General features: G+C 59.1%; 1 protein-coding gene across 1 annotated transcript; it reads left to right on the top strand.

The window, feature by feature from the left end:
* The first annotated feature begins 1,105 nt into the window (after positions 1-1,105).
* LOC104870737 (interferon-induced GTP-binding protein Mx2-like) lies at positions 1,106-19,685 on the top strand. The gene is made up of 14 exons (XM_010636470.3): positions 1,106-1,263; positions 3,506-3,643; positions 6,412-6,604; positions 7,538-7,675; positions 8,777-8,931; positions 9,571-9,709; positions 10,167-10,365; positions 11,885-11,963; positions 12,708-12,830; positions 13,127-13,268; positions 15,109-15,267; positions 16,750-16,826; positions 17,593-17,817; positions 19,205-19,685. The coding sequence occupies exons 2-14, from the start codon at positions 3,536-3,538 to the stop codon at positions 19,433-19,435; spliced, it is 1,968 nt and encodes a 655-aa protein (XP_010634772.1). The 5' UTR covers positions 1,106-1,263; positions 3,506-3,535; the 3' UTR covers positions 19,436-19,685.

Genomic DNA, 19,685 nt, shown 5'->3' with positions numbered 1-19,685 from the left:
AGCCAGCTACACAGCACACACACATTCCCTGCCGCAAGCTGCACCTTTTGCAAACATTCTGCAGCTTCCTTTAACCTACTGGCAAAATTTCACCCATTGTATCACCCTTCTTTAGATCTCATTCATTTATTTCCTTCCTTAAATCTACGCTGTGAATCACTTTACCTCTGAGAAAATAAAAATGTTTCTTGCCGCTTTACAGCTGTTTGATCAACACAGAACTCATTTTCCCTCCTTCTCACACTTTCTTGACACAAGAGCCCGATATTTCAACAACTGGCCTCTGATTATCCACTGGTATCTTTTGCCTTTAAGACATCTTGACCCTAGTGTGGGTCTGCACTTCTGAAGACTGGCTGCGGGGGACCTAGGAACTGTCCTCACCAGGGGGCAGAGGTAGCAAGGAAGGCGGCACTTTGGGAGGGGAAAGGTGGCCTTCTGGGGCATGTTGACTGTTCGACCCCTAGAAGGGACCAGGTCCCACATCCAGGGCCCTGGAGGGAGTACAGGCAGGAGAGGCTCGTGGCGTAACCTTGAAGGAGGCGCCTGGACCGACCCAGAGCGATCTGCAACCTGGACACCTCGCTGTCTGCCCTCCCAGGCCTGGGGAGATGTGAATCCCCTCATCTCTGATGGCCTGGGACCATCTGGACCCTGTCCTGAAAGAGCCTGTGGTTCCTGGCCCGGCCCAGAGTGAGCTGTGGGCCTGCAGGCAGCAGCCTGTCCTCCTGCAGACAGCCTCAGCCCCTGAGTTCAGAGCCCCAGGGACTGGTGTCACCATGGTTCCTAGCTGGCAGGGGAGGACCCAGAGGGCTTGGCATGGGCACAGGAAGCTCCTGGGGGAGTGCGGCTTCCCCTTCAGACCTGGTCTGTGGGTGCCGGATCCCAGGAGTGGGCAGTGCACAGCCTAGGGCCCTGGCCACTGTGGGCCTCGGCCCGGATCCCCAGCCCTGGAATTGGGTCACTCAGGCTCTCCAGGCTCCCTGACCCAGCTGGGTGGATCTGGCTGGGGTAGCTCCTCACTGCAGACCTGGGAATGTCCGGAAGACTGGGAGCTGAGCTAAGGCTGGGGAGGCAGAAACCTGCAGCTCCCAAAGGGCCTTGACTTCCCCAGGCAGCCTGTCCTGGAACCGGCCCAGATGAGTTCCAGTTTCAGTTGCGTTTCTGCTCCCGGCCTCCTCCGGCTCGGCGTAGGGGCGGGGCAGGGCGGAACTCCTCATAAGCTGGGCTGGTGGCCCCTCATCCAGCACTGCCCCGTGACTGGTGAGTGTCGCCGCCTGGGGTCTCTGGGACGGGGCAGGGGACGCGCAGGGAGGGGGTCGTCATGGGACGGCTCCCGGGGTGGGGAGCTGGCGCCTCTGAGTGCTAGTAACGGTGAGAGTAACGGGGACCGGCGATGCCGGGTGGGTACAGATCCCCTTCCAGTCCTGTCCCGCCAAGCGCTCCCTGCCGGGCCCTCCTGCTGCAGGCGGACAGGGAGCGGGGCTAGGGAGCCCCAGGGACTGGGGTGGGGGCACCTAGCGGGCTTCCGATCCACTGCTGCCCCTGAACCCCCAAACACAGACTTGGCTCTGTGCACTGTGTTGGTTGCGGAGGAGGCGACATCCGACCCCGGGAAGGCAGAGAGGAGTGGACTGTCAGGGCCCCTGGGGGCTGGGGCAACACAAATTCGCAGCTCACTGCCTGGGTACAGGAGACCCCGGGGAGACCCTGGGGGGAGGACACGGTCCTCAGGGTCCACCCAGGTCCCCACAGTGGTGTGGGTGTGGGTGTGGGTGGGGATGGAGGGGCCCAGGTGCTGCTGGAGCCTGCCCCCATCTAGGGGGCCACAAGCTGCCTAGGTGGGCTCTCGGAATTATGGGATCCGCTGGGAGCAGAGCTTTTCCTAGGAAGCAGGGTCACTGGTGTTAAGGCACCCAGCAAACCTAACCCTGCCCGAGGCACCCAAAGGAATCTTAGCAGTCTGAAGGTGTCACCTGTCTGCTTGGGGCCTCAGAAGCTGGTACCCCTGCCCCGCCGCACATCCCTTCCTCCCCAGGGCTCTGGCTGGCAGGGCTTTCTTTCTCTTCTTCATGAACATTTAAAGGCCAGAAGGGAAGGGGACACAGTCTCAGACCTGATTCTAACCCTGGGGGAGCCAGAGTATTGGAGGGCTGACGCCCAGCATCTGAGGCCTGGCTGCCCCTGCCTGGCAGGAAGTCTCTCTTCCAGTCCTGAGCAGGAAGGGGCCAGGCCCCTCCCCGCTCCTGTCTGCTATGCACATGTGTCCAGAGCTGCTGTAGGGACCACAGGGACTGCCCCCTAGTGAAATCTGGTGGAGGGACAGCTGTCCCCAACCTGCCAAGGGACAGCAGGAGTCAGCAAGGGCAGGAGTGGGGAGCCCCTGGTCAGTTTCCTTCACCAACCCTGACTCTAGGGGGAACCCCCATGCCCCCCAGGCTGGGTACATGGGATCTGCAGCTGGGAGGGGAAGAGGGCCATCAAGGGGAGGGCTGGAAGGTGCCCGACCCCCCTGCAATCTGGGGAACAGGAACAGCTGAGGAGCAATGTGGGTTGGTCAGGGTCACCTCCAGGACTCAACAGGCCCCAACAGGTGGCTGTGCTCAGGGCCGTGGGACCGGGCAGCCTGGTGCCTAGTGCAGAGTGCAGACAGACAGGGTGATGCCAGCCAGGATGCAGGGGCGCAGACACAGCCCCAGGGCTTGGCTGCGGGGTTGGGGAGCGGGCTTCCGCCCCTGCTGGTGACCCCCATACCTGAGAAACTCAAAAGATTTGGAGATCTCGGCTGCCTGGCTCTGTAGTCTCTGGCTCCAGAGAGCTCCGGGTGGGGTTGGGATGAGGGGTGTGGGGGGCGGTGCCTGAGGGAAGCAAGAGGGTGTGGGACCTGCCTCTCCAACTGCACCCACTCCCATTAATGGGTCCTGCACCCCAATAACAGCCCCAGCTGGGAAAGGGGGGCATTTCAGATGTAAACCACAACTCAGATGTCATTTTGCAAAACAAAGTGAGGAAGACAGTAGACTCCTGTGTCCTATTTGGCCAGTCCTGTGGTCCCGTAGTCCTGTGGATGCTGGCCGTAGGACCAGTGATGCCACCTCACGGTGCTTGAAGGTCATGGAGGCAGTGGCAGCTCCGTAGACCAGTGCTGCAGAGAGGCAGAAGGGGCCTCACCTGGGTGTGCGGGACCTCTGAGACCCAGGTCTTCCCATTGGCTGGGGAGGGGGAGCTATTTTGGGAACAAATTTCCAGATGGCCAGAATCCATGGAAACCCTTGTAATTGCTGGCCTCTTGGTCACCTCTCTGGCCCTCACACAAGGCGAGCATCCCACTGTCCCTTTCCAGATGGAGCAATGAAGGCTGATGCTACCCTGGGTACACGTCTGGGGTTGGGGCGCAGAGAGGGGCAGCTGGAGGGTTGTGTGTGGCATGAGCTCTAAGCCCCGGCCTGGCAGCCGCCTCGGGGCTTTAGACTGTGCTCACCTGCTGGCGCCATCTTTTCTTAAGCTCGAGTGCAACTGGAGAGACAGGAACAAGATGCTGCAAAATTTTTCACCAAAAGCCAAAAAACGATGTGTGGCCACCACGTCCAGCCATCTCTCACTCAATGGAGATGCTAACAAGGGAGAGCAAGCCCAGGCCACGGTAAGTTGCTCTCCATGTGGACAGGAGCTGTGTCTATCTGAGGGATACAGTGGGGTTTGTATGTTGAAGAAGGCCAGTGAGGAGGGTGGGTGCTACCTTCCTGAGAGGGTGGCTTCCTCACCCTTCCTTGGTCACTGTGCTTGGGACAGTGGTGGAATGGAGACCCTTTCCCTTGGCTAAATGTGGCTGTGCTGCCATCTTGGTTTGGGAAAGCAGGCGAGATACTGACAGGCTTGTGTGGGAACTGGCTGGACCCCAGGTCCGGGAGCATGCTGCTGGTCCTGTCCATACCATGGATCATTATCCAGCCACAAACCTCATGAAGTCTCTTTATGACACTTCCTCCCCAGGGAACCCATGTGGTATCTGATTTCCTGTTTTGAGTGGGAACCGAACGTGGGCTCTGGAATGAGTTCCTGCAACTTTGGACCAGGCACTGCCCTTCTTGACTGTCTGACCTGGGGAAGTTCTTTCCCGATGTATCAGCCTGGTTTTCTGTGTGTAAGGTGGGATCAAAGAGCACACATAGTTTTGAGAGGAGGAAATGCCACTGTCAGGCCCCCAGGAAGTGTGCTAGTTATGATAATGTTTTAAATCTTGGACCACAAGCCCGTTTCGCACTATCTCATTTTTTAGGTAATGTTCAACAGTTTTGCCAGTGATATTAATACAGTGTTGACGATCAGAGAGCAGTGAGAACAGCCTCCTGTCTCTCTACTCCATAAAGTTCCTGTTTCCATTTTCCTCCTTTGCCTTCCAAGCATCTCTGTTGCTGGGCTGTAACCCTCAGGGTGTGGCACAGGATGAGCTCATGGCCTGTGTCAGTCAGCTTTGTGTGACTGTAACAAAAAGCCCTGAGGTAATGAACATATAAAGAGAAAATTTTTACTTAGCTCAGTGTCAAGACTTCAGCCAGTTGTCTTTGTGTCCTGGACACCTGGTGGCACATCGTGGTGAGAGGGTGTCACAGAGGAAAGTGGATCTGTCATGGTTGGGAAACGAAAGCCCTCCTTGGCCCAGTATCGGAGACCTCCTCATATTCCCTCTACCTCTGGTAGCGCCAAGCTGGGACTGAGCGCTTGTCCTCTTTTCACCCCCTCTTGATGTTCTGGTTAAACCGTGTATTTTAGGAGCACTTTCCCCAGTGTTGGCATAGAAACAATCTCAGCATCTTTTGATACATCTTTGACTAACAGCTGTGCCTTTACCCAGTTGAACCCCTTCCGTCATGGCGTGAGAACCTCCCGAGTGGAAACCTCCTTTCTGTCCACTCCTTTGTGTCATGGGTCCCCACCTCTATTTACGAGTCCACAAAATGGGCCACGAGAACCCGAAAAACCGATTGCGCTCCCAGAGCAATGGAGAACAGGGGCTGGTGTGTGTGTGCACCGGGCCACACACAGAGCCCCATGCTGATAATGTCAGCTCTCCTCTGTCTTCTTTTTATGAAAGAAGTGGGAGTTTAATAAATACTATGAAGATGTAGCAATCACGGCCTCCTTGCTTGTAGCGTAAGAGTCAAGGGTGCCCACCTGGAGACACAGTGGCCCCAAACCTCTCTGTGTTCACTGCCAGTCCTCTGAGGTACATACATGCCACCCCTGCCTTCATCTCTGAGCATATTTGTGCTGGGTATAGAACTGTCAGTTGATGGTGTTTTTTCAGTAATTCTAAAATGTTGAGAAATGAGGTTGTAGCCTAGAGGCAGACCTGTTTTGTGTTTTGTTATTGTTGTTGTTTCTAGACAGGGTCTTACTGTACAGTTCAGGCTGGCCTTTGACTCACTGTGCAGCCTAATTGGATTTGAACTCACGCTCAGCCTCCTGAGTTCTGGGATTACAGGTGTGCACCACCATGCCCAGCTCTCAAATGTAGACTATATTTTTAGCACATCTGAGTCTCTAGGTTCATTACTGTTATGACTTGTGTCTAGATGTCCTCAAAAAGCCTCATGTGGTCATATGTGGGTCTTTTTCAGAGGTGGCTGAATCTAGAGTGTGTGACTGATTCACAGTACAAGGCTAGAGTTAAGGATGCTAGGGTAGAGGTGGATGACTACTAAATCAGTCCACTGATTGATTTGGCACCGCCCTAATCCCAGTAGCCTGGACAGAATATAAAAGGGCCAAAAAAAAGGCTGCTTGTTGGTTCCCTTGCTTGCTTTGCTACCTTCTACCTACCTTGAACTGTTTTTCCTCTATGACATCCCCTGCCATGCCACCCTGACTTGGGGCCAGTCAAGTATGGACTGAAACCTCCACAAACTGAGCTAAATAAACCTTTCCTCCTTTCACTTTGGGAATTGGGTATTTTGTCTCAGCAAAGACAGAAAGGTACCTAAGTCAGTCACCAATACCAACAAAGAATGGATCGCAGAAATGGTGTCATTGTGTTCTCGGTGACATTGTTTCTGACTTGGAGTCGGCTGTCAAGCTTGTCTTTGTTCCTCTGTATGTCACACTGCGCTCCCTGGCTGCTGTTCCATTTTCTCTTCATAACTGATGGAGCTGTTTAAAGCGCTGTGTCTTTATGTGATTTGTACCCTGTGTTCCATGCCTGGGGCTCTTGGGTTTCTTGGACCTTTGGGTTCACAGTTTTCATCCATCAGTGACTTCGACTGTATTAGATTTTCTTCACATATTTCTTCTGTCTACTTTTCGATCCATTTTTGGAATTCCGGTAGCCTGTTTGTCACTGTCCCTGTACCTGGCTTCTTTGGTGAGCAGCACAGGCCCCACAGAGGAGATTCTTCATTGTCACCTCCCCAGGTGCCCGAGAACAACCTGGGCAGGCAGTACGAGGAGAAGGTGCGGCCCTGCATCGACCTCATCGACTCACTGCGGGCCCTGGGCGTGGAGCAGGACCTGGCCCTGCCCGCCATCGCGGTCATCGGGGACCAGAGCTCGGGCAAGAGCTCCGTGCTGGAGGCTCTGTCGGGAGTCGCCCTCCCCAGGGGCAGCGGTGAGCACTGCGTCCTCTCTAGTCGGCTTGTGCTGCCCAGATGTGTGGACAGCTCTGAGGCTGCGAGTGAAGATCAGGGTGGTGGTCATTGATGTCTTGCAGGGGGTCTGCCCCTCACTGCCTGCACCTGGCCTTTCCACTGTGCAGGGTCCCGGTGTCCCTGCCGCCTCTCATGAGTGCACCAGTGGTAGTGTTAGGGGCTCCACCACTGTGACCCCTTCCGAGCTCAGTTACCTTGACTGCCATCCCTTGAGGCCCCGTCTCCCCACAAGCACACTGGCGTGAGGGCTTCTGCATACGAATTTGGGGGATGACCATGCAGTCCATAAGCACTGTCTCAGTGAGCGTGTGTATGTGGGCTCCGTGGAACCTGAGGAGTGGGCAGGTCTGAGGGAAGGACGGGTCCAGCCTGTGTTATGGCCTTCTGGGTGGCCGTCCTGAGCCCTTCCCTGGGGAGGTAGGGACTGGCAACCGGGTCAATGGTGCTCTGCTGGGTGCAAGGCCGAGGGGTGAAGGCTTGAGGGAAGAGGTCAGAGTTGGGACACAGGTGGGGCGTGGGGGACCAGTGGGGTCTGGGAGAAGGTGACAGTGGGGGTCGTAGGACTGTGCCGGGACGGAGGTAGTGAGCGTGTGCGAGTGATGCTCCAGGCGTCCCCACTGCAAGTGTCACCGGAGCAGGCTGCGGGATGGAGGGCGGAAGCCAGTAGCCTAAGGTGGGCATGGCCTTCAGCCGTGAAGAGCAACATCCCTTGGGTGCCTGTGTCAGACGCCAGCCCGAGGTCACTCTGACAGAGGCCAGCTCCTCTGAGGGGAGGACAGAGAGGTTTCTGTCCCCACCCCAGCCCCGGGACCCAGTGTTTGAGCAGTGTTGGCCGGGGCCTTGTGTGGGACCTCTAGGGCCCAAGCAGAGGGTGACAGGGGTGTGGCCCCTAGGCATTGTCACCAGGTGCCCTCTGGTGCTGAAGCTGAAGAAGCTGGAGCAAGAAGAGGCGTGGAGAGGCAGGCTCAGCTACCTGAAAGTGGAGGAGGACATCGCAGACGCTTCCAAGGTGGAAGGGGCCGTCATCAAAGGTCAGTGCCCCGGGTGCCCCATCTGCAGGACTCCTGGTCCAGCTGCAGCGGGGCTGTGATGGTCCCTACCTGTCCGCCCAGCCTGCACTCTCAGGCCCTACACGGGCCCCTCACATTCTGTGGTTTCCTGATGGCCCCTGCCATACCCGCTGCAGGGTCTGGCTCTGTAGAGGGCACAGGGACAGGGTGGGTGTGAGGCAGCCCATGTGCCCAGGAAAGGTGAAGTCCCGGAAGTGGGCAGACATGGCGGGCACAGCGCTGGCACTGCAGTGACAGGGGTGTGACTCAGTCACGCAAGTGCTGCTGGGCTCAAGCACCCCTGGGTTGAAGCTTTGGGGTTAGGGACCACAGCTCCTGTGTCCATTCGTCTGTCTGCCCCGAGCATAGCCTCTGCCCTCGGGCCTTCATGGTGGAGCCAGGAAGGCCACATTCTGGCTCCCAGTCAGTGATAAAGCGCCTGTCCCTGCCTCCTGCCATCTTCCGGGCATCGCATGTGACGTTTTCATAGGTGTCTATGGCCTGAGTTCCCGGGCGCAGGGTTTGGGGACAGTTCGCAGGCTTTCTCACACCTGCCTGCTGTTACCCCCTGTCTGTGCTCTGGGTCTGAGCCAGTGTCTCAAACAACGGGGAAGCAAATGTGAACACAGGGTGTCGGCGAGCACTGAACCAGCAGCTCCACCCTGGGGCGTCCATCGGGGAGACTTGGGACACGAGCGTCCTGCAGGACTCCCGCAGCCGGGGCTCAGCCTGCCTGAGGCGACCCCGTCCCAGGTCAACCTGCAGCTCGGGTCCGGGGGAATCCCCTGTGTGCTCACTCCTCCCCATCTCCCCGACGTGAGTGTCACCCCAGCCTGGAGGGAGGGACATGGGGCTCCGCTGGCACTGCTCCGGGCTGGGGTCCCCTGGATGGTGCCCCTCGGCCTCTCTGGGGACAGTGCAGGCCAGGCTTGGAAAGTGCTGTTGTCCCCGAGGAGCCTGTCCACTCCAATCTGCTTGGAAGGGGCTGCTGTATGGGCCCCTGAGTGGAGGGGCTTTCCCATCTTCCCCGGAATGGGCTGTGTCCACTCTGAGCCCTGGCGGCTTTTCCCTCTCCTCTTCCAGCCCAGAACTTCATCGCCGGGGACGGGCTGGGAATCAAGGACGAGCTCATTAGCCTGGAGATCAGCTCCCCCTGCGTCCCGGATCTGACGCTCATCGACCTGCCCGGGATCACCCGGGTGGCTGTGGGCAATCAGCCGGCCGACATCGGTGTCCAGGTGAGGCTGCAGACCCCTTCAGCCTGCCGGCGGGGAGCAGGCGGCACTGCCCGAGGCTGGCCATGTGTACAGGGCCGTGTGGAGAGGGACATGTGGAGTGTGTGGCCTCAGAGAGCCCTGTGCTCAGCGGCTCCTCGAGTGGATGTTGAAAGTGAGACAAGCAGGTGCAACCGGAAACAGACTTTCTGGTTCTTCTGTTTTATGCGATGACTCGTTTTGGCTATGGTTCCGTCCTGAGGCACCTCCACTTGGGTGTGTGTGAGGAGAAGGCTCATATCCTGGAGAAAGCGTGAGCACAGTGCGATGGAGACTCAGGAGGGGAGAGTCTGACTTCCTGAGCACAGGTTCAGGGAAGGAGCCAGGCAGCACTTTTGGGACTGTGCTGTGTACTGCGATCTGAGGGTTCAGGGGAGAGTTTAAGGTCATCCCTAACCCCACAGCTCTGTGACAGCTGCAGACAAGTTAGTTTGTCTCCCTCTGCTTGGCAGATGCCCCAGGGTGGCCTTCGTGGGGTCCGTTCGCTAACCTTACTTCTCAGAGGAAGGCAGGCCTGGAGCCCAAGAATGCAGCAAGTGCAGTCAGGGTGATCTGCCCCCCGCCACCTCCCCTCTCAGGGGCTGACGGTGTCATTTCCCACAGATCAAGCGGCTCATCAGGAAGTACATTGAAAAGGCCGAGACCATCAACTTGGTCGTGGTCCCCAGTAACGTGGACATCGCCACCACAGAGGCTCTGAGCATGGCGCAGGAGGTGGACCCCAACGGAGACAGGACCATAGGTGAGGAGCTGGGCTGAGGTGGTCGCTGGGGTGCCATGGGGAGGCATCTCCAAACCCAGGGCTGGCTCTGCTACAGAGTGGAGCCCTGGACCCCTCAGGGGAGCCACCAAGATGCCCACAGCCAGCATTTGCCTGGTTCCCTCAACCTGCTGTTGCGGTGGGCATAGGGCAGTGGGAGGGCAGGGCCAGGCCAGGAGGGCATCAGGTTCACTGGGGGTTGAGGGAGCAAGAAGCCAGCAGATGTCCCTGAGATGCAGGGTGGACAGTGGGGCTCTTCCTGCTCGGCACTGGTGAAGGAGGGGAGGACCCTGTGGTGCAGGTGGCTCCAGTCCCCTCATGGCTGCCCAGCAGGGCTCTCCAGCCTGGTGGACCAAGCCCTGGGCCACCGGGCCGGGGCAGGAGCCACCCTTGTCCTGCATCTGGGACCGTGAGCATCCCCTGACCGCAGTTTCTGCAGGGATTCTGACAAAGCCCGACCTGGTGGACAAGGGCGCCGAGGACAAGGTCGTGGATGTGGTGCACAACCTCATGTGCCCTCTGAAGAAGGGCTACATGGTGGTCAGGTGCCGTGGCCAGCAGGACATCCAGGAGCAGCTGAGCCTGGCAGAGGCCCTGCAGAGGGAGCGGGCCTTCTTTGAGGACCACCCACACTTCAGGTGCGCTGCACTTCCCGTCCTGGGACAGTGCCACCAGGGACTGCCACCTGTCCCCGCCAGGGTAACTCACCCTGGAAGGCAGCTGTGTGCGCACGTGTGTGTGTGTTTTCCATGGAAATGGCCTGGAAAAATAAAAGGAGAGTTCACAAAGTATTATAACAAAACAAAACAAAACATTAGTGAGACTGAGGAGGGGACTTGGCACAGTCATGTACACACAGTGCGCCTGGGACCGGAAGAGACAGAAGTAAAGCGAGAAGATAGCAAGCCCGACCCTCCCACACGCATGTGTCTGACCGTGGAAAATGTGCCAGTTCTGATCAGCGGGTGGCTGCAGTTCATCAGTCTGACACAGGATAATCATTTAATATGCTTAATGCAACATAGACAAAAACCCGCTGAAGGTTAAAATTAAAAATAAAGAGAGGAGTTGCCCACACCTATAACTTTAGCACTGAGGGAGGCTGAGGAAGAAGGGATGAAAGTTCAAGTCCTGCACAGCTTAACGAGGCCCATTCTCAACATTAAAAAAAATAAAAATAGGGCCAAGGATTTAGCTCAGTGGTTCCAGCACCTGCCTTGCAAGTGCAAGGACCTGAGTTTGATCCCCGGTACCAAAAAAAAAAAAAAAAAAAGTGCTGTGAAGGCCTGGGGGGACCTGGGATGTAGCTCAGCGGTAGAGCGCCCCGAGGTTCAGTTGCTGTACAGAAACACGCATGCGTTAATAAGCATCTATAAGCAGGGATGCACAGTCCGGAAGTCAGGAGGGCCGTGATTTCCGGCCGGGCCGCAGTGGGTCTTCTCCGCCTTCCTGTCCCAGGGAAGGGCACAAGAGGTGGCGCTGCTGGGGGTCAGTTCTCCCTGCGGGCTGTGGGGAGGAGGCTCAGAAGCACAGGAGCGTCTCACAGGACTGCAGGCTCTGGTGCACACAGCGCTCCGCACACAGCCGGAGGGGAAGGACCTGGGTCCAGGGCTGGGAGACAGCGGGGTGCGCAAGAGCGGGAGTCTCCAGCCTCGGGAAGGAGGGGGCCCTGCAAGCTGAGCGCGGCTGACTAAGCAGAGACTGTGGGCCTGAGGCCAGGTGGCCCAATAAGTGACCCCTGGTAGCCACCTCACAAGAGCAGGGCAGCCTGAAGCAGCCACCGGGCACTCAGCATCGGACAGCATAAGAGGGCAGCATGGCCTCCATCCCTGAGTCCTGGGTTAAGTGCCAGCCGGTCTCCCTGCTGCAGCCTGCCCCTGTGCACATGGAGGGCCTCACTGCTGGTCCCGCGGGAGGGTTGTGTGCAGGTGCACGTGCTGTGGGTGCGCATGTGGTGTGGGCTTTTAGAGACCCTAGGCGGATCTGAGACGCCTTCCACACTGAGCTGGACAGGAGCATGCAGCAGTGTGGCAGGGCCTGAGACGAGCTCAGCCTGCACCGTGTGCCGCCTCTGCCTGGTCAGCCCTTTCCTGGGGGCACCGAGCTGGACTCGCCCTCCCCACGCGTGTGCCCAGGGACTCTCTCTGTTCCCCTCAGGGTGCTGCTGGAGGACAGAAAGGCCACGGTCCCCTGCCTGGCGGAGAGATTGTCCGCCGAGCTTATCGCTCACATCTGTGTAAGTTGGGCCGGGCCCTGTGTCCCGAGAGGGACCCTCCCCAGCCGGGCTCGGTTGGCAAGGGCAGAGCTCACAGGGCAGCCTTCGGGAGGAGCTCGCTCCCCTGTAGGACCCCAGCCTGGAGCAAGCTGGGGGACTGGTCCTTTCCCCCACGTCAGTTCAGGCTCTTGACCCTGAGCTCAGGCTTCCTTCCACGAGGCCCAACCTGGCGTGCACGCTGCAGCCTTCTCAAGCCCAGGGTGACCCTTGTGTCTTGGCTTCAGCCTCCTGGTGGCCTGTATCACCTTGGCACCTGGTGCATAGGAAGGGACCTGCCAACGTACGGGCCAGTGTGGCCCATGCACCCAGCCGGCCATGTGGGTGGGAACCCGGTCCTGCTAGTTTTGCCCCAGTGGAAAACAGTGTAAAAGTCGTGGAGTCTGCAGTTGTCCCAGCGGCCACTTTTCCTGACAAAGCATCAGGCTGCTGTCCCTGTGGAGGGCGACACAGAAGGAGCTGCCTCGGTGGCCCTCAGCGGGCCGGGCACTGCACATAGGAGCCTCTGTGTGGCTTGTGGCTGGGCAGTGGGAGAGGGATCATGGCACTGGGGTGACAGGAGGCCCTGCTGCACCTCACTCTGCCCCAGGATGATCTCGGCAGGGCACTGAGGCGTCACACGGACCAGGCAGCCCCTGCAGAGCAGGCCAGGCCTCCTCTGTGATCCTCGTCCACATTTGTAGGTCCCACTTTGTCTCTCTTCCCCAGAAATCTCTGCCACTGCTGGAAAATAAAATAAAGGAGCGTCACCAGAAGATAACAGAGGAGCTGCAGAAGTACGGCAGGGACATCCCAGAGGATGAGAATGAGAAAATGGTCTTCCTGATCGAGGTGAGGCTCTGCTGCCTGGCACTGGAGACACCTGTGTGGCTGTCCTCACCGGCACAGGGCTCCTCTGCCCTCTTAGCACGGAGAAGGGACCTGGTGGAGACAAGCGCGGGAGTCCTGCTCACCGCATGGGCTCTGCAGGTCCACACCTAAGTCCCAGGGCAGGTGGGGCCCGGGTTCTCCTGGAGGCTCTGCCTCTTCCTGCCCCATTCCAGGGGGCACACTGCTGAGCTGCCCTAAGGCATGTGGGACCTGGCATCTGAACATCTGTGCTGATTCACCGTTTCTCTCTGGGACAGAAAATCAATGCATTTAATAAGGAGATCCATGCTCTAGTCGAGGGGGAGGAGAACATCGGCAAGTGTGGGATCCGGCTGTTTGCTGGACTCCGGCAGAAGTTCGAAAGCTGGAATTTTTCCATTGAAATGCACTTTGCAGAAGGTGAGTGTGGGCTCGTTGTGTGTGGGGAGTTCATGAAGGACAGGGACTCACCGCCGTTCCAGATGCTGGGAAGACCGAGGTCCTGGTGTCCGTCCTCTGGGGGTCTGCTGAAGGCTGGATCGCTGAGGCTGTGCCCAACGGGGCGACCTCTGGCTGTGGCCTCACCCGGAGGAGGGAGGCAGCTCCTCTGGCCTCTTGTCTCACCGCACAGGGTCTGTGTGTGACCTGCATCTTCTTAAAGACCCTCACTGAGGGGCGCCACCTGTGGGTGAAGTTTCAACTCCTGCACTTGGGGACACATCAGTGTCAGTCCAGGGTCTGGTGCGGTCTCTGAGGACACGGAGGAGCGTGGTGTGAGTGGCGAGGGGACGGCTGGAGTAGGGCGTTGTCAACACAGAACCCACACACTGGCTCTGTTCCTTGTCGTGAATGAGGTCACCCAGCACCCGTGACTGATTCCAAGGGACACGTGGTGTACTGTCAGCTTTCTCACTGCTGACACCCACAACTCAGGAGAAGGGGGGGGGTTCTGCGTGGCTCACGGTTTCAGAGGTTCAGTCCATGGTCAGCTGGCTCCGAGGGGGAAACAGCATGGCAGAAGGGCCGGGCAGTTTCCTTCATGGTGGCTGGGAAGCAGAGCGCCAGGGAAGAATAGCAGAGAGATGTGGCTTCTCCAGCTGGGCCCTCATTGCTTTCAGCGATGAAATTGGTAGATTATCCCCCTCAGTGGTGCAGAGCCCCACCATCCATTGCATCTCAGGAGCCTGTCACTCCAGCCTGTTCGGCGATCGGGAGACTTTGGTTAGCCGTCGCCATCATGGGTGTGGAGGATCTGACCTCTCTGGTTGGGGTGGATGGTGGGTCTGAGCTCCCTGCTCTCCTTGAGGAGCGGAGGCCCTGCTGGAACAATGGTGGGCGTGTTTCTCCTCTCCGAGGACGACCTCATTTCTGTGAATTCCTGTTTAGGCTCCCTGTCTGTGGCACAGTGACATTCCCAGATGGTGGGTTAGGACCCCAGCACAGGAGTTTCAGGGACACACTAGCACCCGTAACCCTGTCCACTGTGACACATTCAGCCACAGAAACCCAGAGGGACTAAACCTAGAAAACCTGGTGTGCCTTGAAAGGGACCAGTGACAGAGGAGCTGGTGCTGTGAGCTTCCTTCCCTGTGGAATGTCCACGTGGGGCAGCCATGGAGACAGGGAGCAAGGACAGGCTGCAGGGGTGGAGCCAGGGGACAGGGGCTTGCTCAGCGTTGTGGATACCCCAGCAATCTCAGATCGCCCCTTTGAGCAGGAGGAGACATACTGTGTTTGCATCGGTCTCCATAGTGAAGTTCCCGTGGGGAATCTCTCCCATCCCAAGGGGAGCTGGGCTACCTGTCCCGAGGGCAGGAGTGGGAGGCAGGGCCCCTCTGTGCCCCCATGGGGTCTCCACAGCCACCTACCATGTGTCCCGGCGAGGGGGTCACTTCCTGCTCTTCCACAATGGAAGTAGGTGACCTGCAGTGGCCCCAGCTGGTGCCCAGGGTCATCCTGCGTCCTCCAGGCCCCTGGCTCGGGTTGAGGAGCATGCGCTGTCCCAACCCTTTGACTTTGATAAAATCTCCCCAGGTTTCTGAAATTTGCACTGAGTGCTTCTCCAGGAACCGTGTGCCTGAGTGCTGCCCTTTCCGCTGTGCCCGGCCCGCTGGCTCTGGTTTCTTTATGACAGTACCAGGGTCGTGGTCCCTTTGAAAATCAAGATTTATTTTTGATCGGGGGTTGATATTTGGGATTTGTAGGATTATCACAACTCTGTTTTTGTAAAACAATGCCAAGCTACCCTTTCCTGTTGTAGGTTATAATGATTTACAACGTCAAGTCCAGCAGTTTGAAAAACAGCAACGTGGCAGAGAGCTGCCTGGGTTTGTGAACTACAGGACATTTGAGATGTTCATGAAAAGCCAGGTCCAGGCCCTGGAGGAGCCGGCAGTGGAGCTGCTGCACACGGTCACTGGTGAGCGGGGCTCCACGTGGCTGGGAAGGGACAGCGAAGGCAGCCGGACTTCAGAGCCCTCCTGGGGCCTGTGCTAGCTGGACACCTGTTCTTTGATGCCCAGATGCCAGGCTGGCCCAGAGGTCACGGTTCTGACAGTACTGGGGGTGGTGTACCCTGGTGCGGTGAGGGCTCGGTCCCCAAGACGTCCAGAGGTCGCAAGGCCACCCAAGTCCCCAGTGACCTTCTGTAATCCGGGTCCCACCCTGTGCTCAGGTTTCTGTTCCCTGGGATGTGCTGCAGGGACATGTCCTGGTGTGTCACAGGGTCCTGGTGTGTTACAGGGCTCCTGGTGTGTCACGGGACGTGTCCCGGTGTAATAAGGATCCAGCGCTGTGTCACTGTGTAGTGGGGCTGTGTTCTGTGTGAACTCGGACACTGGGGGGTTTCTGGGAGGGCGGAGTGACAGCTCCATCCCAGCTTTCTGCCCCTGCTTCTGACCCGTCCATATGGCGACCAGCCTCCTCCTATTCGCCATGGAACACGGGGTGCTCCTATCACTCCGGAGGAGCTGTGTACTTGATGCCTGGGGAGCAGATCCGGTGTCTCCTGCCTCAGGGGGTGTCCATGCCCTGGGCTCTGCTAGTGTGGGCGTCCCTGTGGCCAGGCAGGGTCTGAGGCCCCAAGGGAGACCGGCATCTCACCCTCCGCTCACCCCTTCTCGAAGTGTGTGGCCTCCTGGATGGAAGCCCAGGTCCCTGCCTGCCTCCTTCCCAGACCTCCGCTCTGGTTTCAGTAAGCCCAGGCCTCATGGCTCCAGGAGGGTGGGTCAGGGCGGACCCCATGCCTCTGTGCAGGTGTGTCCAGTGCCTTTACCTCGGGGCTACAGAGTGATGCACCTGCTCCCTCGTTTCCACGCTTGCCTTTTCCTCCCAGAGGGGTTTGCAGTACATGGAGATGCACAGAGACACAACAAAGTTAACAATCAGTGTGCGGACACCGCTTTTCAGAGAGCTGTGACCCAAGCATCAGTAAAAGGCCAGGGAGCTGAAGAAGGACACTGGGCAATGCAATAGCAGCGTCATAAGAGCAGAGTAGACGCGAGACTTAAATAACACGATATCACTGTTTCATTTAAACCCGCCAGTTCTTGCCATTCTGTTTCAAACGAATGAGGACACACAGGTTCTGTCAATGAATGAGAGACCGATGTGCTGGTTTCATTTTAAATGTTCACGTGTCTGTGATTTATGAGAAAAGACCTTTTCCAGACAAAACCTGCATGGAAGTTCGCAGGAGTTGTGCGGAGGGGGTGTGTGTTTGGGCTGAGCACCCCAGGGGTGCGGCTCTGTGGGGAGAGGGCATCTTCTTGGGGAGCAGGTGGGGCAGATGGGAGGCGGGGAGGGGACGCTGCGGTTCTGATCGGGTTCACATGCGCGTGTTTCTGTCCACACGGAGTGAAAAGCTGCGGTCAGTGCTGACTCTCTCTCCCTCTCTGATCAGACATGGTTCGAGATGCCTTCACTGCGGCCTCTGAAAAGAACTTCAGTGGGTTTTTTAACCTGCACACGGCCTGCAAGGTGAACCCCAAGACCTGCCGAAAAGGCAGCAGAAATTCCCCAGGAGCAGGGCATCATTTCCTGCCCTGAGCTCCGCTCAGGCATCCTGTCTGCAAGGGGAGTCTTTCCCATGGCGCCCAGCAGTGTGGGGTTAGAGCAGGGGTGAGAGACGCGAAGGAAAACTCTGGAAGTGGGGACCTGGGGTGGAGACTCTATCCCATGGGAGAAAAGGTCCCCACACCGATGCTCGAGGGGCCTCAGGGCAGGATCAGGGACTGTGGGCAGGAGAAGGGATGCGGGTGCTCAGGTCTGCGCACTAAGGTCCCCACAGGCAGGTCCGAGCTCCTGGCCCAGAGCGGACCCAGGTTCTGCTGGCCTCCAGCCCGAGGCCGAGGGTGGCCACCTTGTTGGCCAGGGCCCTGAATGCACAAGTGCCACATCCCTGAGGGGGCAGTGACCAGCCTCACAGGCAGCGGGTGCTTTCTGGGCAAAGCCTCAGTGGCCTGGAAAGCTAGGGCCAGGGACCATGTGGGGTGGGATTGACTCCAGCGGTGCCAGGATTGTCCCCGGGCACTCCCTGCGGGATGCCATCACCTCCCCTCAGCAAACCCACAAGGGAGCAGAGGGAAACTGAGTCCTGGCTAAGGACAGGGCAGGCAGCCCAGGGGGCTGCCCACAGCACTGGGAGACATGCAGCCAGGTGGCCGCTGCTCCGGGCTTCTTGGGGGACCTGTTTCCGGGCTGCGGATTCACTTTCTGGTCTATAGTCCGGTTTCTCTTCCTGCAGAACAAAATTGAAGACATCCGGTGGGACGAGGAAGCAGCGGCGGAGAAGGCGATCCGACTTCACTTCCGGATGGAGCAAATCGTGTACTGCCAGGACCAGGCCTACCGGGGCGCCCTGCAGAAGGTCAGGGAGAAAGCTCCCTCCACGTCCTGCAAGAGTTTGGGCTTTGTCCCACAGGACTCTGCTGTGGCCGACATCCTCCAGCACCTGAATGCCTACCGCCAGGTGCGTGTGCTCACGTCGCAGGCGTCTTCCCCCGTCCCCCTTCCCTCCGAGAGCCCCATTGTCTGGGCTGTGGGTGCAGGTGGCCGTCAGCCAGCCCAGGGTGTGGCCCCCAGGAGCAGCCCACCTCAGCTGATAGACGCTGGGGTTTTAGAGTCCACACACCTGGCTTTGACTGCCGTGAGGCCCTGGCCCGTGACTTGGCCTCTCTGAGCCTGAGCTCCCGTATACAACAGGGCATCTGCCCCTGTGCATTTTCCCAGGGACGAGGCTGGGCCTCAGCACTGCCTTGGGAAGCCTTGGTGCTCACCAAGCAGAAGCCGGCTTCTTCCTGGCTCCCCCTGCTGGCCACACTGCACATTGCTAGGGGGTGGAGGAGTGGCGCTCATGGGCATCTGGGCTCAGCTGGGGACCTCAAGGGTCTGTACAGGGGATGGGGGCATCTCTGGGTCACCGGGCACCTGCGTGGCTCCCTGGTGGGCGATCCCGGGGGCACCTGGGGGGCACACGGGCCCTGAGTGGGCCCGAGCTGCAGGGCAGAGGCGCCATAGCCCAGCGCCACCCCCCTGTGGGTCCTGGGGCAGCGGGTGGCCCAGAGTGGGGACACACAGCCCTCGGCCATCCAAGACTCAGAGCAGGAGTCCTCCCGGGCAGGCCCACGGGGAGGGGACAGCCGGGACCTGGCCCTTGGGCTGGCAGGCCCACGGGGAGGTGACAGCCGGGACCTGGCCCTTGGGCCTCAGCGCAGGGCTGGCTGGTGTCTTGGGCCTGGTGCCCTCCAGGTCCTCCCTGTGGCCACACGGGTCAGAGTTCCTTCCTGCCGCTGTGTCTGCGTCCCCGCCCCAGGCTTCTGCTCCCAGGAGCCGCCCTTTGCTCTCGCCGGCTCCTCTCCTCCCTGCCCAGATCCCTCTGGTCCCAGAGCCCTCGTCCCATGCTCGGCTCCCTCTCGCTGACCTGCAGGGACAGACGTGGGTGCTGGTCACCGCCTGGCCTCCTCCCAAGCGGGTGCTGGTGACACATTCACAGTGGTTCACCATCCAGGGAGGACTGTGGCCAGGTTGTTCCTGCTTCCCAGAGAGGGAAACTGAGTCTCACGGGGGCAGCAGAACTCTCTGGGCCACCAGCACGTGTCACAGTCCTGAGGTCAGCGTGTGTCAGAGAGAGGAGCGCAGAGGATGGGGGGGCAGGACGAGGGGCGGTGGGGACTCTGTCCACGCTGGGACCCAGGCTCCTGCCCGGGGCTGTCAGGGCCCACACTCAGCTGCCGCAGACCCGGAGGCTCGGCCCACCCGAGAAGGCATGGGGTGCTCTCCCCAGGCTCAGGCAGTGCGAATGTGGGGCGAGCAGGGCCCTCCTGGGAACCTTCCCGTGACCTGTGCTTCCCTTCCAGGAGGTCGGAGGGAGCCTGGGCAGACAGGTGCCCCTCATCGTCCAGTACCACGTCCTGCGGATGCTCGGCCAGCGGCTGCAGAGCGCCATGCTGCAGCTGCTGCAGGACAAGGACCCCTGCGCCTGGCTCCTGAAGGAGCGGCTCAGCAGCGCCGAGAAGAGGAAGAACCTGAAGGCGCGGCTGGAGCGGCTGGGCCAGGCCCGGCGCAGGCTGGCCAAGTTCCCGGGCTGACCTGGCTCCCTGGCCGGGGTTGGGGAGGCTCTCGGCAGACACTCAGCAGGCAGGGGCGAGGTCTCTGCTTTTCACCTTAGCCCTGGGGACCAGGAGGATGGATGAGGACTGGGGTTTGACAGAAGAGGGAGTGGCCTCACTTGGAATCTAGGTTTACACGGCTGCAGAAAGGCAACTAAAAGCTGCTCCTTCTGTCCCCAGCCCAGGCTTACAGCTGCAGCGCTGCCTCCCTCGCTAATAAAGCTTCTTG

The sequence above is a fragment of the Fukomys damarensis genome, unplaced genomic scaffold (assembly GCF_012274545.1).
Source record: "Fukomys damarensis isolate Sample0158 unplaced genomic scaffold, DMR_v1.0_HiC HiC_scaffold_24, whole genome shotgun sequence".
Taxonomy (NCBI): domain Eukaryota; kingdom Metazoa; phylum Chordata; class Mammalia; order Rodentia; family Bathyergidae; genus Fukomys; species Fukomys damarensis.
This window is presented reverse-complemented; position numbering and strand designations above follow the sequence as displayed.